At 37.1% G+C, this 22,928-nt stretch overlaps 1 protein-coding gene across 7 annotated transcripts in view; it reads right to left on the reverse strand.

The window, feature by feature from the left end:
* HNRNPR (heterogeneous nuclear ribonucleoprotein R) overlaps positions 1-22,928 on the reverse strand; it is a 34,903-nt gene that overhangs the window by 4,767 nt on the left and 7,208 nt on the right. For 5 of the 7 annotated variants that reach the window (XM_024766701.1, XM_024766705.1, XM_024766700.1 and 2 more), the window contains 4 exons: positions 20,788-20,901; positions 8,372-8,548; positions 6,694-6,829; positions 5,045-5,259 (listed from right to left, as the gene is read on the reverse strand). In XM_024766701.1, coding sequence (XP_024622469.1) covers positions 5,045-5,259; positions 6,694-6,829; positions 8,372-8,548; positions 20,788-20,901 — 642 coding nt within the window. The remainder of the gene's footprint in view (positions 1-5,044; positions 5,260-6,693; positions 6,830-8,371; positions 8,549-20,787; positions 20,902-22,928) is intronic. The other 2 variants (XM_024766706.1, XM_024766704.1) reach the window with 1 other exon arrangement.

Consider the following 22,928-nt stretch of genomic DNA (forward strand, 5'->3'; position numbering starts at 1 on the left):
TTTTTTTTTTTTTTTTTTTTTCTTCTTATCTTCATGGCATAGGCTTTTCTTCTCTAAAACATTAAGTGTTAAAAGTGCTGTGATCTGGTAACTGACTATACTGCTGAACTGAATAAATAAGCATTTTCAGAACTCTAATGGAAAACTGATGAATTCATAAAAGTGCTAACAAAAGATCAAGATAAAAAAAAAATTAATTACATGGGACTGAGCAAACTGATGAGCAATGATTATAATTTTTGTGACTTTCTGTTTGAATAAAAAAAAAAATCCCACAAGGACTCAGAGGCAGAAAATATACAAATCAATTTTCACTGCAAAGTAAAGGAGCTGTTACAGTGGAGGATTACTGGACTGAATGTCAATATTATGACATTATAGTATGAGTGTGTTTGAGTGTGTTTCGTGTTTGGTAATTGCAATCATTGTTGCTTTTGTTGTGGTCATCCATTTACAATGCTTGGTGTCAGTTTATTTATCTCTTGTAAAAATAAAATACAGTGTGTGTGTGTGTGTGTAAAAAAAAAAAGAAGTATATTGTAACTTGGAGGCTAATGATACTGTGCTACTGTATTTCTGTACACTATTTTTAGTAAGGTAAATGGTATACAGATTAATGCTAAAAAAAGTATACAAAACTGTTCAAAAATACGGTATTGTAAATCTATTAAAATGTTAAGATTATAAAGAAAATAAATGGCAATTTATGGAAGTGTTAAAAAAAAAAAAGTGCTGTGACAAAAGAATATTTAAAGAATTGTATATATGTGTATAACCGAGTCACTCTGCTGTACAGCAGACTGGCAAAACATTGTAAATCAACTATACTTCAATTAAAAAAAAAGTGCTATGATAGAAAGTATGAAAAGTACCAAGAAAATGATTCTGTTAGTTACCAATTTATATAAATTATCAGTTCCTTCTCCTGCCATGTTAAAAGTAACTAATACTGTGAACAGGACCTTCAAGGAACCAAAATATATTTATTACTACGTTAATTTACAAATTTAATATGGTCCCTAAGACCCCCTAAAACAACAAGTTTTTGTTTTTACCCCCCAGAACTGGATGTGTTGATTCTAAAGTTCATATGAAAAAATAAACAAGCAGGAAGAGCCAGGAAAAAAATAAGAACAAAATTTAGAGACTAGCCCTACTAGACATAACAAACTCTATCAATTCAATGCTTAAATCATTTAATCAGTGTAGTGTTAATCTGAATAAAGATGAAAATTGGATCCATACCTCACACTATACACCAGGATAAAGTCCAAATAGATAAAAAATTTTAAAGGGGGGGGATGTTGAAAGCATTAGAAGAAAATAAAGGCAATTCCTTTCTGTAACACTGACCTTGGAGAAGGCTTTGTGACTTAAAATCTATAAACTACGAAGGACTGAAAAATTCAACTACTGAAAAGAAATGACTTCTACACAGTAGAAAAATACCATAAGCAAAGTCAAAAAACAACTTATATCACAGAGTTAATCTCTTTCGTATCAGAGCTCCAGAAAATAAGAAAAAGATCAACAGAAAAACAAAATGAATGGAAAGATGGGCAAAATTCATGAATACATGGTTCATACAAAGAAACACAAATGGTCCTTAAATGTATAAAAAACGTAAACTCACGCATGCATAGTAAAGAGAAGCAAATCATAACAGCTTTGAGGTACCATTTATTATGAGATTTGGCAAAACCCAGAAGTTTGGTCCTATCCTCTTTTGACAAGGATGAGGAACATCAGCCTGTTGTATTCTGCTGGTGGGGAGCAGAATACAAGTACACCTCCTACAGAGAATATGGTCAGTATCTTAATAATTACAGATGCATTTACCCTTTGGCCCACAATTCTATCCTCAAGAATCTATCCTACAGACATATTTGCACTTGAATTAACTGAAACGATATAAGCTTACTCACTGGAGTACTATAATAACAAAAGATTAGAAACATCCAATGCCCAGCTGGTTGAATATACTATGGTACATCTACAAAACAGAAAATTATGTAGTCAAAAAATTAAGAAGAGCTCTAAGAGCTACTTTGAAAAAAATGCGAGGATACACTGTTGCTAAGATTTTTTCCCCCATTTTTATACCTCCAAATAGGGATCCAATTTACAGTCAATGTGACAGATAAGCACTTGTCATAGTTTAATTGGCAGCATTTTATAATTTCTTAGTGATACATAAAATAACGGTATATTTCCTTAGAGCTGAAATATATGAGATGAGATGAAATATGACAGTGAATAAAGCAAACATAGATCATTAATACAGCTACCAGTAACCATTTGTGTAAGAAGTAGGGAAGGAAAGAATATATACTAATATTTGCCTGTGTTTGTCCAAGGAAGCACTAAAAGGACAAACCAGAGACCATTAACACTGGATGTCTACAAGGGACAAGGAGGACATGGTAGATGGGGCTAGAGGTGGAAGTAGGACTTCCTACTTAGGATTTAGGATGAATTTCTATGTATAATTTTGATTTGTGAACTAAGGAAATACATTACTCATTCAAAAAAAAAAAAAATTAACACACCTACCGAACAAACTGTCGCCTCAGATAAACGGCTATCTGAGTAAAAAGGATTTTGGGAGAAGACATTAATTCAAGGGAGGAAAGTTTTCCACCTCTATCATTACACCCTTTGTCTTTCTCAATGTTGTCATACCGAAGTCTAATTTCTACATTAGACAGGCCTCCAATTGGTTTATTTACCTTTTTTTAAACTCAACATGGATCTTTTATTCTTTTCTGAGATGAAACCAAAGCATCCTATATAAAAATTACTAGTTGAAACTGTGTTTAAAACATTCAGTAGGAAAAAGGTCCCTTTAAGAAAGATATATTTATGTACACCTGAAACTAACATAACACTGTAAATCAAACTATAATCCAATATTAAAATTAAAAAAAAATACATTTAGGCTCTTTGGTTCTGGTTGATTATAAAAATGACCCAACTTGGCAAAAAAATCTTCAATGAATGATAACACTGATACAGTGAACCAACAGCAGAAGCTTTACACTATTGGGTATACTCCCCCTTGCCCAACCCTGGAATAGAAAACAATAAAGGAGCATTATTCAATCAAGTTTATTCAAATCAGTATTGTTCAAGTTTATAGAGGCTTCCTTTTCATTCTGAAACTTGTTTTTGATCCAGGAAGAATAGTTACGAGAATAAAATCATGAGGTTTTTCTAATCTCACAAAAAGATTTAAGATGAATTTCAATCTGAAAGGTTACCAGAGGTATGTGAAATGTGGTCGAATAAGCAAATTACTAGCTATACTTTATAGATATTCTGGGGGATGTTATTCCCCTCTCAATCTATAAGTTATTTTTAAAATGTTTTTATAGGAAATGCAATACAGGCTACAGTCAGTTTCTACAAGGTAGATTCAAAGTTGTAAGAGATCTTGTAAAGAGATTTATCCAACTCCAATAAAATATATAACATCCAAATTCAGTAAGTTTGCTCAAAGTCACAATTGTATTAGGAGAAGAAACAAGTGAAATTAAAATCAAGCTAGTAATAAATAAAAATAAAAAATCAGGGCTCTTTAGATTCCCAGTCCCTTTCCTTGACACCTATCTACTCAAAGAATATGAGAAAAAGAGTGAGTGACACATCTGAGTCTCTCCAGTACATTCTCAATGAATCTTCTTTGCTTAATCCAAAAATGCTTTTGCTTACAAAAACTTTTACCATGCTAGTATAAACCAGGGCTCTCCTCCAAACTAATCAAGAGTGAGGACTGTCTCCTCAGAATCTGGAATAAAAAGCTTGAGGAAAAGACTTCTCAGTCCAGAATAATCCAACCACTCATTTATCACCATCCATAGAGTTGCTGCCTCCGAAAAGGAAAGAGACATACACCTAAATACTCGAAAACTCACTAAAAGCAGCAGAGATGCAACTTCAGATGTGTCCCTTCAACCCCAGGAGTCTCCCAGAGGAAAGCCTAAGAACCAGAACCCTTGGAACCATCCTTTACCAGACAGAGATCCTGGCAATGCAAGTACAGGACTTAGGAGGAAAGTGAGGGCCTGCTACAGGACTTGTCATGCATATTTTGCCACTACGGTATAACAGCAAACGTGATAACCCTTTGCCTGTCTTCATGGAGACAATATTCTAAGGGAGCTTGATCATTAAAAAAGAAAAGCTTTAAAAAAAGAAAAACGGGGCTTCCCTGGTGGCGCAGTGTTTGAGAGTCCACCTGCCGATGCAGGGGACACGGGTTCGTGCCCTGGTCCGCGAAGATCCCACATGCCGCGGAGCGGATTTAAAAAAAGAAACACGGGGCTTCCCTGGTAGTGCAGTGGTTGAGAATTTGCCTGCTAATGCGAGGGACACGGGTTCGAGCCCTGGTCCGGGAGGATCCCGCGTGCCGCAGAGCAACTAGGCCTGTGAGTCACAACTACTGAGCCTGCGCATCTGGAGTCTGTGCTCCACAACAAGAGAGGCCGCGATAGTGAGAGGCCCCCGCTTGCCACAACTGGAGAAAGCCCTGGCACAGAAACGAAGACCCAACACAGCCATAAATAAATAAATAAATAAATAAAATTAAAAATGAAGGCAGTTTAAAAAAAAAAAGGAAAAAGGAAACTAAACTATAAATCTCAATAAAATATAATTCATGGCCATGTAATAAAAGTCACAGTATGGTCAATGAAGACTATAACTCATAATCACCAGAACATTACTTCTCTCTTTATTCAGTAAGACCTTGTCTTTTTTCTTTTCTTAACTTTTTTACCTTTGTATCTCTCATAGTGCCTAGCACTAAACAAACACTTAATTGAAGGGATTTCATTTCAGTTCCTTTTACACATTTAATCTGCAGAAAAAGGAATGGTTAATGGAAATTGCTGGATACCAAGACAGACTGTTAAATTTGGTGTCTAAATAGTTAAGATCAAGGGCTACAATTTGTATTTACTGTAAAATTTGAAATATTCGAGCATTATTCTGAGTACAAAATTTAAATGACAACCGCACCCCCAACCCAAGCAATTGCATTTACCTTAGCCATGACTTCTGGATCTGGTTCTTCCACAGGGTCAGCCCATTCAACCGTAACTACATTTCCCCATACTTTTACTTTTCCACTCATCAGCCGGCGTCTGGCTTGTGCTGCTGACTTGTGATCCTCATACTCAAGGAAGCAGAACCCCCGATTCTTCTTTTTGTCATCGGGTTGATGATAGAGAATAACGTCCACCAAACCCTCTGTTAAACCAACAGCCAGATATATAAGCCAAAAGCATCCACCACACATTTAGCGATTAGGCAGACCTAAATCCACTTGCCGAAGAGCAAAAAATAACTGAAGAAGCCTCAAAATGATTTGCTAATTACCTAGTAGACAATTAAATCAGCGTTATTAGATATGGAGCTAGGGATAGTATTTTATGTTCCCTTTTAATTTTAGGGATCCTGAAGGTACAGCCATAAACAAGTCCAACTACTGTATTCTGACATACAAGAATGTTTTAGAGTGTTTGACATAACGTGAGCTTAAAATTTATGAAAATACTACCAAGGAACTTAAAAACCAAATTATAATATAAATCCAAGAGAACATTCAACAACTAATCACGACCAAAAATCATCCTTGAATCTAACTTTTTAAAAGTTACTATTTTTACCAAGAATAAAAGTAATGCTTAAAACCAGTGTACCTCTGGTCTTAGTCCTGTACCCTCATCTTTCCATATATGTTCTTTCTAGGTGGTCCCTACTTTTAAATACCATCCATATCCTTAAGAGTGCTTAGATTTTACTCCCAGCAGCAAGATCCAGAATGTGATTTGGATGTGGGAGAGCTGAAGTGAAGGACCAGAGATGAGGCAGTCATAAAACTAGGAGGTTACAGCATTGGATGGTTCATCCACATAGATGTTAAAAGTACTAACAATAAGTCAATTTCGGGCAGAAGAGAAAGACTGTGAACCAGAAAAAATCTTCAATTAATGCAAGACTGAAACCAGAAGAGCAACAGGTGACAGTTTGAAGGAGGGAGAAAGGATTGTTTATCTGTAGTATATGTCTGGATGACAAAAATGTAAAGAAATAATGGTTTTTATATGGGATGGAGAAGTAATCGTCTAAAAGTGTTTTTTTAAATGCAGCTAGCATTAGTGGATCTCCATTAGCATTTAAAACAATGAAATGGAATAGGAAATGTCAGACTAAATCATATGCAATAAGCGAAAATATAATTTTGTTAAATTTTGTTTCAGTTATATATAAATGTATATAAATCTGTGATATAAAATGTTTTCAATCACTTCCATGGATTTAAAATTGGAAATTTGGAAAAATCTGATCTAGACAAGGTAAGAGGAAGAAGGAGAATTAAGAACTCTCATCCCCTTAGCCCTAAAGCACATTGAATGTCAAGGGGGAAAAGCCTTCCTTCACTTGAGGGCTACAGGGCAAAGACTGTGTCAAAAGCTAGGGTTCAATTAAGGCAAAGTAAAGAGGACATTCCAAGAAATTGAGGCTACGAGGGAAGCTGCTTAGTCCAAACCACTAAAAAGAAGAAAGGAGGCAATTTAGACACTGAATAGACATGTGAATTCTTAGATTAAGATACACCTCGTTTTTTTGCACCTATAAATAGCACCACAGATTTCCCAAAACTAATTTCTAAATACATTTTTGTTTTACCTGTGACTTTACTGAATTCTTCCAGAATGTTTTCTTTAGTCTTATTCTTCGGAATTGATCCAACAAAAAGCCTGTTGTTTGCCACAGAAATGCACACTCCAAGGTGTTTACCAGGGCGAATTTCATAGCTGTCACACTGAAAGGAAGAAAAGAACCAGACACCCCACAACCACCCCAAACTCAGAACAACTGATCTCAAGCTAAAAAACTGAACAATTTAAGGTCAAATACTCCCTGCCTCATGAACTCACGGAGTTCCCTCATGCTTGCCGTAACATAAAATGTGTATTTTTAAACCTGTTACAGCCTCTCGTTTTAGTTTTAACCTTCACTGCTATTCACTTTATCTTTAAAAAGATCTGATCTCATATTTCAGTATTATCTATCTGAAGATTTTCTCCCAGAGAATTTCAGAAAAAATACCTGAGACTGCTCGTTCATCTGCCCTTGGAGATGAAATTAGATATAGATAAGCCACAGGCAAAATAACAATATATAAAGAATACCAGCTATGTTTAATCAATGTAAAGAAATTTAGAAGAATTTCACATTTTACATAAAACACAGAATTCCAACATCTGAAACTACATGTCGAACACAGTACTCATAAAATTATATGAAATGATAAGAATAAAAAATGTTTCATTTAAATGGCTATGATTTCCTTGATAAACTTTAGCTTTTTAATGGCTTAACATTACTTACCTATTAGTTTACTAAAAGATATGTAATTTTTTAAAAAAAATCATCCATATGTTGTCAGAAACAAGGAAATAAAGCTTTGAAAACTTCTCGGTACCGAATAAACAAACTGGAAGGAAAAGTCCGTAATAAAAACTAAAATCTGGGTCAAGCTACAAGTAAAACTAATTTTGAGGCAACTGATAAAACCAAAAGCCTTGGTGAAAGAGGTTACTATTCTAGAAGAACTAGAACTAGACTAAGTGAGGCCTTTAGCTGTCTGGCAAAAGAGTATGCCAAGGAACAACGATATTGCTATTCTGGGTTACTGAGAGGGTTGTATCTTAACAGGAGTAAAGATATACTTAATTGGCGTAACTGTTACTACTACTACTCCTCCTCTGGAATAAGTACAAAGGGTAAAAGGCCCTACACAAAGGAAATTACTAGACTGGTTATAAAACAGTAGAAAAAGAGAGAAAGATTAAAAGATGGGAAAGAACAAGAATATACTTAGAAAATAAACTGTATGATTAGGCTATGACAAAAACAAAGAGATTCATAGCCATTTCCTGAATTGTGTCCTAAAAGTCAGTGTTGCCCAGTTATGTTCCCGAGAACCCATCCCATACTTCATCACACCTTAAGAATCCTACCCTAAAGTTTAACAGCAAGAACTGACATTTTTGTCTAAGATCAAAAGAGAGACCTGCAGAAGCCAAATATCAATGAAACTTTAGATACTAATCACTCTAATAAATAACTTCTTAGAATTATGGGAGACTTTCTCTAACACCTTATTTCTTGGGTACTTTCATTTCTTTTTTACTTTTATAATCAGAAAAAAACAGCCAACAGTCACATACCAACTCAGTCAATATAAAAACTTTCAAAGCAAAAGCTAAAGAAAGTGAAACAATGTTAACTGCAAATGTTTTTAATTGAGGTATTTCTCTCAAATGACTTGCTAGACAGTGGGCATTTGCTTATCACATACCAGTTTAACAGCTTCCTGTGCAGCTTCCTTTCCACAGAAGGTGATAAATGCATACCCTCTGTTCTGACCAGACAGTGGATCCATCATAAGACGTAGATCCCAAATGGGACCAGCCTTTTCAAAAAGGGGCACCAACTCATCCTCATATAAATCTCTTGGTATTTTACCTACAAAGACCTGAAATAAAACCTCTGTGTTAGAATCCCAATGTAAGCATTTGATTTTAGAGCCACAAAGCCCAGTTGCCTTTTTTTTAAGGGGTGGGGACAGAAAGATGGTTAAGGAAAAATGGGGACAATTTGAATCTTGCAAAGCTAACCTTAGCTTTTATTATAATGACTTTCAGGGCATCAACATAGAACAATATTCTATATTGAAAAATGGAAAATGATTAATAAAAGTGTGCAAAATTTGTAGTAACAACTCTAAATTCTGAATTTTTATAATTTGTTTTTTTCTCACAAAAAAACAGAATAAAAGGCATGTATAAATCTTCATGGAAATACCTCTGCATTTTTATAAAAACAATAATTGAACAAAAAGATTGATGAGGTCTTCCTCATATTTTCTCAACTCCAAATTCTTTACTACTTAGAACTCCAGTGCTGGGACTTCCCTGGTGGTCCAGTGGTTAAGACTCGGCCCTTCCAATGCAGGGGGCGCGGGTTCAATCCCTGGTCAGGGAATTAAGATCCCACATGCTGTGTGGCTTAAAAAAAAAAACTCCAGTGCTTCAATCTATCCCTTTCTCTATCAGGATATTACATTTTAAGTAAGTATGAAAAAAATTTTTCAACATTTGAAGATTTTGTGTGTTTAGTTAGAATTATATAGTAAGTAGGATTAAGTTATATAAGAATGATAAATTAGAATTAAACAATCAGAAACCCTCTCAGTATTTAATATCAGACTACAATTTTCTTCAAATTTCCACCATGTCAGCAACATTGAAAATAATCTTTTATGTTAAAACATTTGCAATCCACACACAGTCTTAAAGAGTATATTAGTGTTTGCATGAGACGAATTTTCTAGTGAAACTCATCTACATCAGCATTTCATATTCTGAAATGACCTGATTAATGAAGTAATAATAACAGCAATCCAAAAGATGCCAATATTATTACTGGAGATTAAGTTTCTGGTGTTAAGCTCTACTACAGTTGTGCTATCTTAAGACAATTCTTTTCAAATCAGATTCACCTTCACTGCTACCTGGTAAAACTTGAGGTCTTCTTCTAAATCTCTAGCACAATTCTCACACGACAGCTATTCTCATTTGTCTACCTCCTTAAAGTCTCCAATCCTCGTTCATTAAACCTCATTCTAAGGAGATCACCTGAAAAGCCATTGGTTTCCTAACATTCTTTCCTCTCAGTCTTAAAAACCTTTCTCAACATCTATTTTCACTTCTTTCCTTTATACCTCAGAAATTTACCTCCTTTCCAAAAAAAGGTTAGCTCCTTAACCCTAATAAATAAGCCCATTTCTTCTTACTACCTTCTTCTGGAAATAATCACAAATCTTCATCTCTTCAACTGTCCTATTTTGCTCAGTGCATTCTCTCCTTCCCAGTGGTTCCTCTGTCTTCAAACATGCCAAATCTCCCATAACAAAACAAAATACAAACAAAAAAACCCTTTTTTAGCCTGTATCTTTCCTTTCACTTTTAAATGCTTTGAACACATGGCCCGTATCTGTTTTATTTCACTCATGCAGTTATTCTTTTCAACACATCTACTGTATGCTTAGTACTGTGCAGCTACGAGAAGTACAAATAAGACATCAGGCATCATCTGAGTGACATCCCTACAGAACCATCTTTCTAATAAAAGCTCACTCTGAAAAGTACTTGCATCTACGCTCTCTTTAACTCTCTAAAAATTGGCTGCTTCTTCTATCACTAAACTGTATGCCCTAACGTCACTAATGGACTTCTAAGGACCAAATTCAGAAGTCTTTCCTTCCTCAGTCTCATCATCCTTGCCTTCTCAACAAGCATTAACACTGGTGATGTTATCTTCTGAAAATTCTCTTCCCTTAAGCTTTCAGAATCCTCCACTAACCTGGTCTTAATCTTTAACTACTCCTCTATCCTTTCCATGGTGATTTGTCTATCCATCTAATAATAATCTGCATGTTTCCCAAAGTTATGGCCCTATTTCCCATAATTCACTGTATTTTCTTCACTCGTAAGGATCATATCCATTCCCGAAGGCTACAACTCTACAGTCATCTCCCAATACATCCCATACATCCCGAGACCTAATTCTATATCTCCAACTACCTATTAAACATTTCCTCTGATAGTCCTGATTTTACCCCAAATCATCAGTAAGTTCAGCAACGCCAATTTCTGGTTTTTGATTATAAATGTATGTATAGGTAAGAATGACTATGTATCAGAATATTAAAAGTTGTTATCAATGCATAAAAAAACTACTCTAATTTTATTCTCATTATATTTTCTAAATATTTTACAATAAAGGTATAATATATTTGTAACAAACGTTTCCTTTATCCAAAAATCAAAATGACTAAAACCCACCCTTGTCAGTTGGCTCCTCTGATTTTCCCCACATTTCTCTTGGGAGAACGGAATTTCTGCTCTCCCCCTCCACCCCAAGATGACTGAGGAAATAATACTCTCATAAATAAAAACCTCAGGTATTTTTAATCCCTCCCATTCCCATCCATATCCAATTTATTTTTTAAATATAAGCTGAAGTTGCTCCAATGTATAATGCTACCCTATACAGATAACTGGCCCCCTTCCTATTCAGAGAACTTGTCCAGACCTTTGACAAGACGTGAACTCATAAGCCATGCATTTTTCTACATTCTAGAGATAAGAGTGAACACCACAGACAGGTCTAGGCATTAATGAAGCTTATAGTCTACTGACAGACAAAAAAATTTTTTAAAGATAAACAATATGATTTCAGGAGGTGTTAAAGGCTAAGTAAAATAAAAGCAAAGGGACTTCCCTGGTGGTGCAGTGGTTAAGAATCTGCCTGCCAATGCAGGGGACATGGGCTCAAGCCCTGGTCCGGGAAGATCCCACATGCCACAGAGCAACTAAGCCTGTGCACCACAACTACTGAGCCCGCATGCCACAACTACTGAAGCCCACGCGCCTTGAGCCCACGCTCCACTACAAGAGAAGCCACCGCAATGAGAAGCCTGCACACTGCAATAAAGAGTAGCCCCCACCCGCCAAAACTAGAGAAAGCCCACACACAGCAATGAAGACCCAACACAGCCAAAAACAAATAAAATAAATTTATTTAAAAAAAAATTTAAAAATAAAAGCAAAGAAAAGGGGGACTTCCCTGATGGTCCAGTGGCTAAGACTCCATATTCCCAATGTAGGGGGCCCAGGTTCAATCCCTGGTCAGGGAACTAGATCTCACATGCATGTAGCAACTAAGAGTTTGCATGCCACAACTAAAAGATCCCACAAGCCGCAACTGAAAAAAAAAAAAAAAAAGTCCTGCGAGCCCCAACTAAGACCTGGCGCAGCCAAATAAACAAATAAATATTTTTTTTAAAAAGCAAAGAAAAGGGATAAAGGAAGAAGAGGCTGTATTTTAATAGAAGGGCCTCCCTGAAAAGGTGAATTTGAACTGAGACCTAAGAGAAAATTAAGTAAAAATCTGAGGAAAGAGCATTCCAAGGTGATGGAACAAGTACAAAAAGATGGGGAGTACAACTGACATTATCTGAAGAACAGCAAATAGGCCAGTGATTAAAATAAAAGATCTGGGACTTCCCTAATGGCGCACTGGGTAAGACTGCGCTCCCAATGCAGGGGGTTCAGGTTTGATCCCTGGTCAGGGAACTAGATTCCACATGCATGCCGCAACTAAGAGTTTGCATGCCACACCTAAGGAGCCCACCAGCTGCAACTAAGACCTGGTGCAACCAAATAAATAAATATTTATTTTAAAAAATTAAAATGTCCACACAGGAGACAGTGATGGGAAAGAGAGAACAGGAGCCAGATTAAGTTAAACCATGGTTAGACGTTTGAGTTTTATTTCTTAGGAAGACAGAGGATTTGAGCAGACAAATAACTGGGTATTACTTATGTTCTAAAAGGAATATTCTGGGGCCTCCCTGGTGGCGCAGTGGTTAAGAACTCGCCTGCTAATGCAGGGGACATGGGTTCGAGCCCTGGTCAGGGAAGATCCCACATGCTGAGGAGCAACAAAGCCTGTGCACCACAACTACTGAGCCTGCGCTCTAGAGCCCACGAGCCACAACTACTGAAGCCCGCACACCTAGAGCCCATGCTCCACAGCAAGAGAAGCCACCGCAATGAGAAGCCCACGTACTGCAACGAAGAGTAGCCCCCGTTCACCACAACCAGAGAAAAGCCCACGCACAGCAACCAAGACCCAACGCAGCCAAAAATAAAATTAATTAATTTTAAAAAAAGAAAAAGAAAAAAAAGGAATATTCTGGCAGCTGGATAGAAAGTGGACTGTATGGAAAAACAGGCTGACCAGTCAGCTTAATACAGCAAGGGATGATGGTGGCTTGGTGTAGTAGGGTGATAGCTTAAAGGTAGGGAGAATTTGAGAAACATTGAGTTTTTAGTTATGTGGGATTCAAATCTACATTTTATTTACCTTGAGCAAGTTTCTCAATCAGCGAGTCTCAAGATCCTTATCTGGGAATAACATCAGGAAGAGGGTTCAATTTCCATGTGAGCAGAGAGCCCACATCTTGGTCCTCATTTTATTCCCAGCACTGAACAGTGCCAGGGACACAACAGCTGCTCATCTTTGAATGAATATACAAATGAACATCTACCTCATACTGTAACTTACGCACTAGATCCCATCCTTTCTTTCTTACTCAAGGACACTTGGTCCGGCAACAATTTTGTCATCAATTTCCCCCTTTATACATGGATCATTCCTATCAGCACATCGTATGTTGTAATTTCTCCCTTAAAATTTAAATTAAAATAAAAAATAGGGGCTTCCCTGGTGGCGCAGTGGTTGAGAGTCCGCCTGCCGATGCAGGGGACACGGGTTCGTGCCCCGGTCCGGGAAGATCCCACATGTCACGGAGTGGCTGGGCCCGTGAGCCATGGCCGCTGAGCCTATGCGTCTGGAGCCTGTGCTCCGCAACTGAAGAGGCCACAACAGTGAGAGGCCCGCGTACCGCAAAATAAATAAAGAAAGAAAAAATAAAGAATATACCTTGATTATAACACCTTCTAGCTATGGCCCCGTTTCTCTGCTACCCTTTGTAGCAAAACTGCTCAAAAGAGCCATATATACTTGCTGCCTCAAATTTCTCATCTCCTTACTCTCTTGAATCTTCTCCAAATCTGGCTTTTACCACCATTCCAGTCAAAGTCATTAATGCCATCAATGCTGTCACAATCAAATGTCAATTCTTAGTCCTCATCTTACTTGGGAAGTTTGATATAATTAACCATTCTTTCTTCTATGAAAACTTTCTTCACTTGACTTCTGGGACACCCCACTCCTGGTTTTTCTTACCTCATTGGCTCTTTCTTCTCAGTCCCCTTTGCTAGTTCCTCCTTGTCTCCCCAAACTCTTAATGTTGAAGGGCTGCAGGAATCAGATCTTAGACCTTTTCTCTAGCTACACACACTTCCTTGGTGACACACCCAAACTCATGGTTTTAAAATACCATCTAGAGACTTCCCTGGTGGTCCAGTGGTTAAGAATCCGCCTTCCAATGCAGGGGATGCAGGCTCGATCCCTGGTCGGGGAACTAAGATTCCACATGCCGCAGGGCAACTAAGCCCGTGCTGCAACTACTGAGCCCACACGCTCTAGAGCCTGTGTGCCACAACTAGAGAGCCTGCGTGCCAGCATTACAGAGCCCACACAGTCTGGCGCCTGCACGCCACAACTAGAGAGAAGCCCGCACACCACAACTAAGACCCAAGGCAGACAAAAATAAATAAACAAATGCATATATATATATATTTTTTAAAAAACTCATCTAGATGCTTATGCCTCCCACATTTATAATCTCCAGCCAGAATTCTCCTATGAACTCCATGATATAAGCAACTGCTCACTCAACAGCTCCATCTGGATGTCTAAGAGACGTCTAACTCATAACATGTCCAGAATTGAACTACTATCTTTCAATCCCGCTAATTTGCTCTTCTCTATAGCCTTCCTCATTTCAACAAATGGCAATTCCATCCTTCCAGCCACTCAGGTCATGAGTCTTAAAGTCATCTTTGGTTCCTTTCTCTCATATCTCCATATCCAACTCATCAATAAATCCTGTTAGATACGCTTTCAAATTACCCAGAATCTGACCACTTCTCACTAGCTTCAGCCATATCACCCTACAACATTATCAACTCTATAAATCAGCATTAACAGGGCACAGCACTTTAAAAAAAAAAAAAAAAAAAAAAGCTACTTTTAAAAGGTATCCTGAAACAAAAAATACACAAGAGTAATTGGTATTAATTTTGAAATGTATTTTTTGGTGTGGCTAGGTTCTCTGGCCACACTAGGCCTAGCCTGGTTTGAATATTTTTAAATTTGAGAATATCTGTATTTGAGTATTTTAAAACTGTTCTGGGAAGAAAATTCTGCTTTATATTGTTTCTATTAACATAATGCAGTTGTGCCTCATAATTACATCATTCACCATCCATATTTTCTCCCTACCCATTACAAATACAGGCAAAAGCAAAGAAAGCACATGCAGTGGCACTATGAAAATACAGTTGAGGGGCTCCCCTGGTGGCGCAGTGGTTAAGAATCTGCCTCCCAATGCAGGAGACATGGGTTCGAGCCCTGGTCCAGGAAGATCCCACGTGCCGCGGAGCAACTAAGCCAGTGCGCCACAACTCCTGAGCCTGCACTCTAGATCCCGTGAGCCACAACTACTGAAGCCCACGTGCCTAGAGCCCACGCTCCGCAACAAGAGAAGCCACCGCAATGAGAAGCCCACGCACCGCAACAAAGATTAGCCCCCGCTCACCCCAACTAGGGAAAGCCCGTGGGCAGCAACAAAGACCCAACGCAGCCAAAAATAAATTAAAAAAAAAAAATAGTTGAACACACCTAAGTGAGGAAGCTAAGTGTCAGATTATTATACTTCTTTCATAACACATGTCTATATTTTTAGAACCATTCAGGTTTGCTTCATTAAGCATATCTAAAATGAAAAAAATCTGTATTTTCAGGAAAAGCAATTTAATGATTACCTTACAGAAAGAATTCGTAACAGCAAGCTCCTCATACTCTAAATTATCATTTGAATGTTAGAAGTCCAACTTATAGCTTTTCCATAAGAATACTGTTCTATTTTAAAAGAAACATCAGGGAATCTCCTGGTGGTCCAGTGGTTAGGACTCCATGCTTTTACAGCAGGGGGCATGGGTTTGATCCCTGGTTGGGGAACTAAGATCCCACATGCCCCGTGGCACGGCCAAAACAAAACAAAAAATTAAAATTATAAATAAATAAAAGAAACATCCACAAACCTATGGTTAACAAAGTGCCCAATATTATAATCACTGAGGTCCATGAAGAAACATGCCAAAAATACTGATTTGTTTGAGAAATAGGAGATGGTCTCATTTCAAGATCAATTTAACTTAGGACATTAAAAGAACTTAAAAAGGCTGAAAATAAATAGTATTCAAAAACTAAGATCACTCTTTTTAAAGTTTTTAAGCTCAATTTTTAATTAACTAAAATGTAACATAAATGTTTTCCTTTTATTAACTTGTTGAGCCATTCTGGCTCCATATGAGCTGTTCAGAGTAAGCACTCAATCATGTGCAGGTTAATCCTCCCCCTCCAGGACCAAGAGAATCTAGTGAATACCCTAACAACAGTTCTTCCTTTACTCACTAGGCATTAAGGCTTTGAAAGTTTTGGCTGTCTATTATCTATCCACTCATTACTTCAACAGTAATAGAGGAAGCCCTCTGAGACTCTGGAAGGAATCAACAGAAGTAACCAGACAGCTCAACAGTGTCTTTTTTTTTGGGGGGCGGGTGGGAGCTGCGTAGGGTCCTAGTTGTAGCACGCGGGGAGTCTTCGTTGAGGGGTATGGGATCTTTCGTTGCGGCGTGGGCTCTTTGTTGTGGCACACAGGCTCCAGGGTACGTGGACTCTGTAGTTTGCGGCACTCGGGCTCTGTAGCTGAGGCATGCAGGCTTAGCTGCCCCACTGCATGTGGGATCTTAGTTCCCCAAAAAGGGATCGAACCCGCATCCCCTGCATTGGAAGGCGGATTCTTTATAACTGGACCACCAGAGAAGTCCCTCAACAATGTCTTTTGATTATCTACTAGGGTTGTTCCATTATCCAGCTCCTATTCACTATTTTGCAAACACAGCAGCTTTTCTTTATATGTAATTCAAGTCAGATGCTACAAAGTCATATACTTACAGGTCTGTTAAATACACTGGTTCTTTAACACTTCAACTAGCTAATACACCAAAGAGTTAGATCCCAATCTACCATTTCCTTTGAATTCTTCCACAGATCATCAGTGCTATGCTCTTTAAACAAGAGTTTATTACGTAGACATGATCTCCATAGAGATTACATTTGTCAATGGAAACAAATTAAAAGTTTTACAATACCAGCTGAAGAATACAAAGATACTGTGACACATGGTAACTAGACTTATCATGGTAATCATTTTGAAACTACAGAAATATCAAATTACTGTGTTGTGCACCTGGAACTAACATAGTGTTGAAAGTCAACTGTACTTCAAAAACAAACAAATTCATAGAAAAAGAGATTAATCTGTGGTTACCAGAGGCGGGGTTGAGGAGAGGATGAACTAGATGAAGGTAGGCAAAAGGTACAAAAGTACTAGGGGTACAATGTACAACATAATATAATTAGCACGGCTGTATGTTATATAAGAAAGTTGCTAAGAGAGTAAATCCTAAGACTTCTCATCACAAGGAAAAATCATTATTTTTTTCTATTTCTTTAATTTTATGAAATGATGGACACCCACTAAACTTAGCGTGGTCATCATTTCATGATATATGTAAGTGAAACCATTATGCTGTACACCTTAAGTTTATATAGTGCTGTATGTCAAGTATTTCTCAATAAAACTGGAAGAAAAAGGAAAAAAAAAAAGGATACAAAGATACTATAACCAGACTAAGTCTGAGAGCCAAGGCACACTAAAAAAAAAAACGCATTTCAAAATTGATACTTATCATTCTTGTGTATTTCTCATCTCAAGGTCAATGCTTAGCAACTATGTCCATTAATGAGTACTCACTTATAGGGTTAATTTACAGTAGATTTTTATTTATTTATTTATTTATGGCTGCAGTGGGTCTTTGTTGCTGTGCTTGGGCTTTCTTTAGTTGTGGTGAGCAGGGGCTACTCTTCGTTGCGGTGTGCGGGCTTATTGTGGTGGCTTCTCTTGGTGCGGAACACGGGCTCTAGGCACGCGGGCTTCAGTAGTTGTGGCTCTTGGGCTCTAGAGTTGCTCCACGGCATGTGGAATCTTCCCGGACCAGGGCTTGAACCTGTGTCCCCTGCACTAGCAGGCAGATTCTTAACCAATGCACCACCAGGGAAGCCCTTTACAGTAGATTTTATCCAAAGATAAAACCTCGTAGTCTTCTCATAGCTTAATTTTAATAATGTCAGTCTCATGTACTGACCCTAATTTCAACTTCCTCAGTCAAGAGCTAATAATAATTTTGGGGGACTTCCCTGGTGGTCCGGTAGTTAAGAATCCGCCTTCCAATGCAGGGGACGTGGGTTAGATACCTGGTCTGGAAACTAAGATCTCACATGCTGTGGAGCAACTAAGCCCGCACGCCTCAACTAGAGAGCCCAAGTGCCGCAAACTACAGAGTCCACACACTCTGGAGCCCGCTCACCACAACTAGAGACAGAAAACCCACATGCCACAACTAGAGAGAAGCCCGCACACTGCAACGAAGAGCCCGAGTGCCACAACGAAGACCCGACGCAGCCAAAAATAAAAATAAATAAATAAAATAAAACATTAAAAGAAAGAGCTAATAATAATTTTTAGTAACTGTAATGAACCATAAAAGAACAAAAACCCAAACCTTAGAGCATCAATATGACACCAATTAAACCCAATTATGTACCAAACCTATCATCAACCCAGTATGTTAAAAACTTTAATTTTCAAAACATATAGGCCAAATCTCATGAAATCTAAACTTAAGGGAGAAATCCAAACTTTTACACTGCACTCTTATTGCAACAAACTGCTTGACAAGAGTGGCTTAGGCTGGTGATCTCATATAGGGATTTTTGCTGCAACCATATCTGCTGTATGTAATGATATCTAACATACAGAAAAACGCATCTTTCTTCTAAAGAGGGAGTGCAATATAAGAGAATGTATACATATTTTACAATTAGCATACTATTTGTTTCTAATTGGATACTCAAAAGTTTACTCTATTAAATTGTTCAAATACTTCCAGTGAAATCTTAAAGTACTAGCAAACTCTTTCTTTATCTACATAAAGCAAAGATAAAACAAGTTTCCATTAAAGAGCTCATTAATGAAACCAATCTAATAAAAAAAGTTTATTTTTATAATTATGAGATAGATACAACCAACTAATTTTACACCAGGCTATATTCGACATTGTGAAGAACAGAACCATATGATACAATTTTTACTCCTAAGGATTTTATAATTAGTCAAAGAAACAAAACTAAGAAAACGTAGCAATAATTGATAAGGATATCACATGGTATACTACAGATAACTTTTTCAAAATGTATTCTCCTCTTGGAAGTGTTTCAAGCTGCCTCAAGAACAAGAAAAAGGGCAAAGCATCAATTCCATTTTTATTCATTTTATATGAGGGCTTAAGGTAAGGGAAAAAAAAATCCTCATGCCAGGAACAAAATTTAAAACCATTAGAAAAAAATACACATGGTGTAGGAGTCCCTGTAAGAAAGCTGAACTATATTTCCATACTGTTTAAAAATAAAATATAAATGTAGATTTTAAAGGGTCACAACATAAATAGAACATTAAAGATAAAGGATGGTAGAGGGGAATTAATGAGAGGACAAAAGTGAGTGAAAGGCTAAAGATATCATTCACTTGTATATTGTTTCAATGACACTTTCTTCTGTAAGGAATGTAGATGGTTTAGAGTCCCAATCCCAACTCTATCAATAATTATATAGCATTAAGTAATTTTTTGAGACTCAAAACAAACATATGTAGCTGATACAGGTATCACAAAAAACAAAAATGCTTAGAGCCCTTTTAATAATGTTAAATATTAAGAAACAGAACATTAATTGTAATAACGTATAAAAGAAGTTCAGGGAACAAAGACCAATAACTGTAAACATTTACATACAGAGAACATTCTACATACAGAGAACATAATTAGAATTAGCCCTGATATACATCTAAAGTGTTATGTTAAATGGTGATGTCTTTGTTTATCAATTCACAAACCAGAAATAATAATCTTTGCTTCTGGCTACCTGAAAAGTTAAGTTTCAGCTTTTAGAAGGGTGCCATTGACAACGTTTGAGTAAAGTTTTAAGATTTCTTAGAATTCTAATATAAGTAGGAGATACATAACAATACCTCCTAAATATTTTAACTGACATTGTCACCTAAGGAAGCTACTGCCATCACTTTGTTTTAAAGAAAATCCTGTAAGATTATCATTTAACCTAGCTTAAATTTTAAGTTACGAAGTCAGGATTACAGTACTCAAAGAAAAAAACCATAACCAATTATTTGTCAAATACTGTGTGCCTACTATACTCCTGGCACTACGCTAGGCACCAAACAGAAAAGGTCTGTGCAGTAACAGCGCTTACCTTCTGGCACACAGTTTTTTCCATTTAAAGGATTAGAATAGGCTATAGCACCAAGGTATATGAAGAGACCTCCATGAAAACACAGATGGAGGACGGATTCCTTCTTTGTTCAAGTATAGACCAATGTGCTCAACCTTTTATCTGATTCTACATCCCTTCCCTTGTGCAACCCACTCCCTTCAATAAATCTCTGTGAACACTGAGTATCTTCTATGTGATGAAGGGGAGGGTCAAGGAGGGAGGACAAGCACCATTCAAAATTCCTGACATAAAACAGAATAAAACAACTGTTTCTCCTTAATAACCTCACCCCAAGGACCTAAAATGGTGTGTTGTTAGTTGCATAGTTTTAATAGCCAGTTCCAAAAACTCTACATTCCTTTACAAAGTGTTTGGGTATCTACCAGTCACATGATTATCCCTACTTATGATGGCAGCAAAATACAGATGGATATCCAAAAAAATAATAATAGCTCTTTGAAAAAAATCAATTTTTCCCCCATCGTACAATAGGTAGAATTATTTACAAACTGGAAAGATTTCAGCAAACAGCTGAAGAACACTTACTTCTGTTCCAATTCCAGGTTGCATGCCAGAGTACACACTGTCTGGTGGAGGACCACCATACTTCCTCTGTCCTGTGGTTACATCCAGGGTATAACCAGTCCTCTCAAGCAAGGCCTAAAGATAATTATACATAATTATTTATAGTTGAATATTAAATATCATACACACACAAATCAAAATATAAATCTTTTCCAAAAGGTACCCTAGCATCTTAGGTTATGTATTTTAGTTAGGGGAAAAAAATCACGAAGTTCACACTGGTTCCTCTCACACGTGTTGACTTTTACTTCTCCTTTCCATACATTTAATGGAAAGAGTTGCAGGCAAGTTAAGTCTCCAAGCACACATCACTTTTTTGTTATGAGAACAGAATAAAGGGGAAAGGATTACTAAAACTTCGACATAAGCTGACCCCAGGCTACCTATTCATACTTATGTACCACAGTATTCCTCATTTTGCACCCTCTATGTCAATTAGATTTTTTCCTTATTTGCTCCCTTTACGTAGCATACTTACATCCAGTGACTCTTTTCAAATGAAATGTTCTCTATCCCCTTTCAAGAACATTGTGGAAAGGTTGTATTAATTCCAGTGAGGATGCTGGCATTAAAGGATATCAAAGTGATTTGAGAGTCCGTATCATACTGACAATAATAAATTCATAATACAACTAACAAAGTTCTCTATCCTTAAAAAAAGCAGAAGTCCTAGCTCTTTTATGCAACTTCTCTAATTTACTATTTCTCACATCATCCTACTCTTTCTACTGTACTCAAATAATTTAACCTTTATTTTGTTTAATCCTGTTGTTTTGTACTCCTGCTATACCATAAGCTCCATAAAAACCAGACCATTTCTCATACAACACAGACTCAAAACATCTGGCAATTACCAAATGAATATACTCTCAGGTTTCAAAAAACAAACTATGTTTCCTGATTTCCAACCTTCCTCACAACATTATATTAGGTATTAAGAGGAATCATAGAAAAGAAGATAATGTCCTTGCCCTTAAGGGTTTGTGTTCATATGAAAGGCCTACAGAACAAAGACACATGGAAAAAAAGAAATGGAATCTACCTAGAAAGGAGAATTTTACACTTCAGGTTTTTAAAATCACAGCATGTCAGAGCAGCAAGAGACTTCAGACATCACCAAGTTCAATAGTTTTCAAAAATATCTCTGGAGGAACCCCGGGATTCCAGTTACCTTAGACTCTCCATTCTTCTACCTTTGACTATTTTAACCACAGAAATACATGTAATATAGAATACACACAAAACATATTATACATTACTTGTATAATATGTAATATACACATATTACATATATAATATGCACCTTCTCCAGAGCAAATAGTCAGCTTTAGGGAAATCATACAGATCTATCCAGTGAACAGCAGTAAGTTTTTAAAAAACAACCATTACAGCAAATAGTTTTCATCTATTAGTTAAAAGATATAAGAATGGGACTGTGCCATTTTACAGATGAGGGAAAAAAGGTACAAAGGAGCTTTATATAAGCTAGTTACATGATAAAAACTATATTTCTTGTCTAAAACGTAAAATTGGACAAACTTCAACATTAAATAAATTAACTATTCAAACTCAAAAGTCTATCACTGCAGCAAAACATCAATATCCATTTAATTCTTTTACTAAAAGCCCTATATTCACCTTTCAGTTTATCTAAAGACCAATAGTAATAATAATAATGGCTCATAGTTACACTGTTCTCGCTACATTCCAGGCATTACTACTCTAAGCACTTTGCGTATCTTAATTCCTTTAACCTTCACACTTCATGAAGTAGGTACTATTACTGTTCCCAGTTTACAAACAAAGAAACTGAAGTAAATAAAAACTGAGAAGGAGGAAAGCAGTTATTAAAACACCTCTTCAGGGCTTCCCTGATGGCGCAGTGGTTGAGAGTCCGCCTGCTGATGCAGGGGACACGGGTTGGTGCCCCGGTCCGGGAAGATCCCACATGCCGCAGAGCGGCTGGGCCCGTGAGCCATGGCTGCTGGGCCTGCGCATCCGAAGCATGTACTGTGCAATGGGAGAGGCCACAGCAGGGAGAGGCCCGCGTACCGGTAAAAAAAAAAAAAAAAAAAAAAAAAACCCCTTTACAGAAAAAAAAG

The sequence above is a fragment of the Neophocaena asiaeorientalis genome, unplaced genomic scaffold (assembly GCF_003031525.2).
Source record: "Neophocaena asiaeorientalis asiaeorientalis breed wild unplaced genomic scaffold, Neophocaena_asiaeorientalis_V1.1 scaffold79, whole genome shotgun sequence".
In the NCBI taxonomy this organism is placed as follows: Eukaryota; Metazoa; Chordata; class Mammalia; order Artiodactyla; family Phocoenidae; genus Neophocaena; species Neophocaena asiaeorientalis.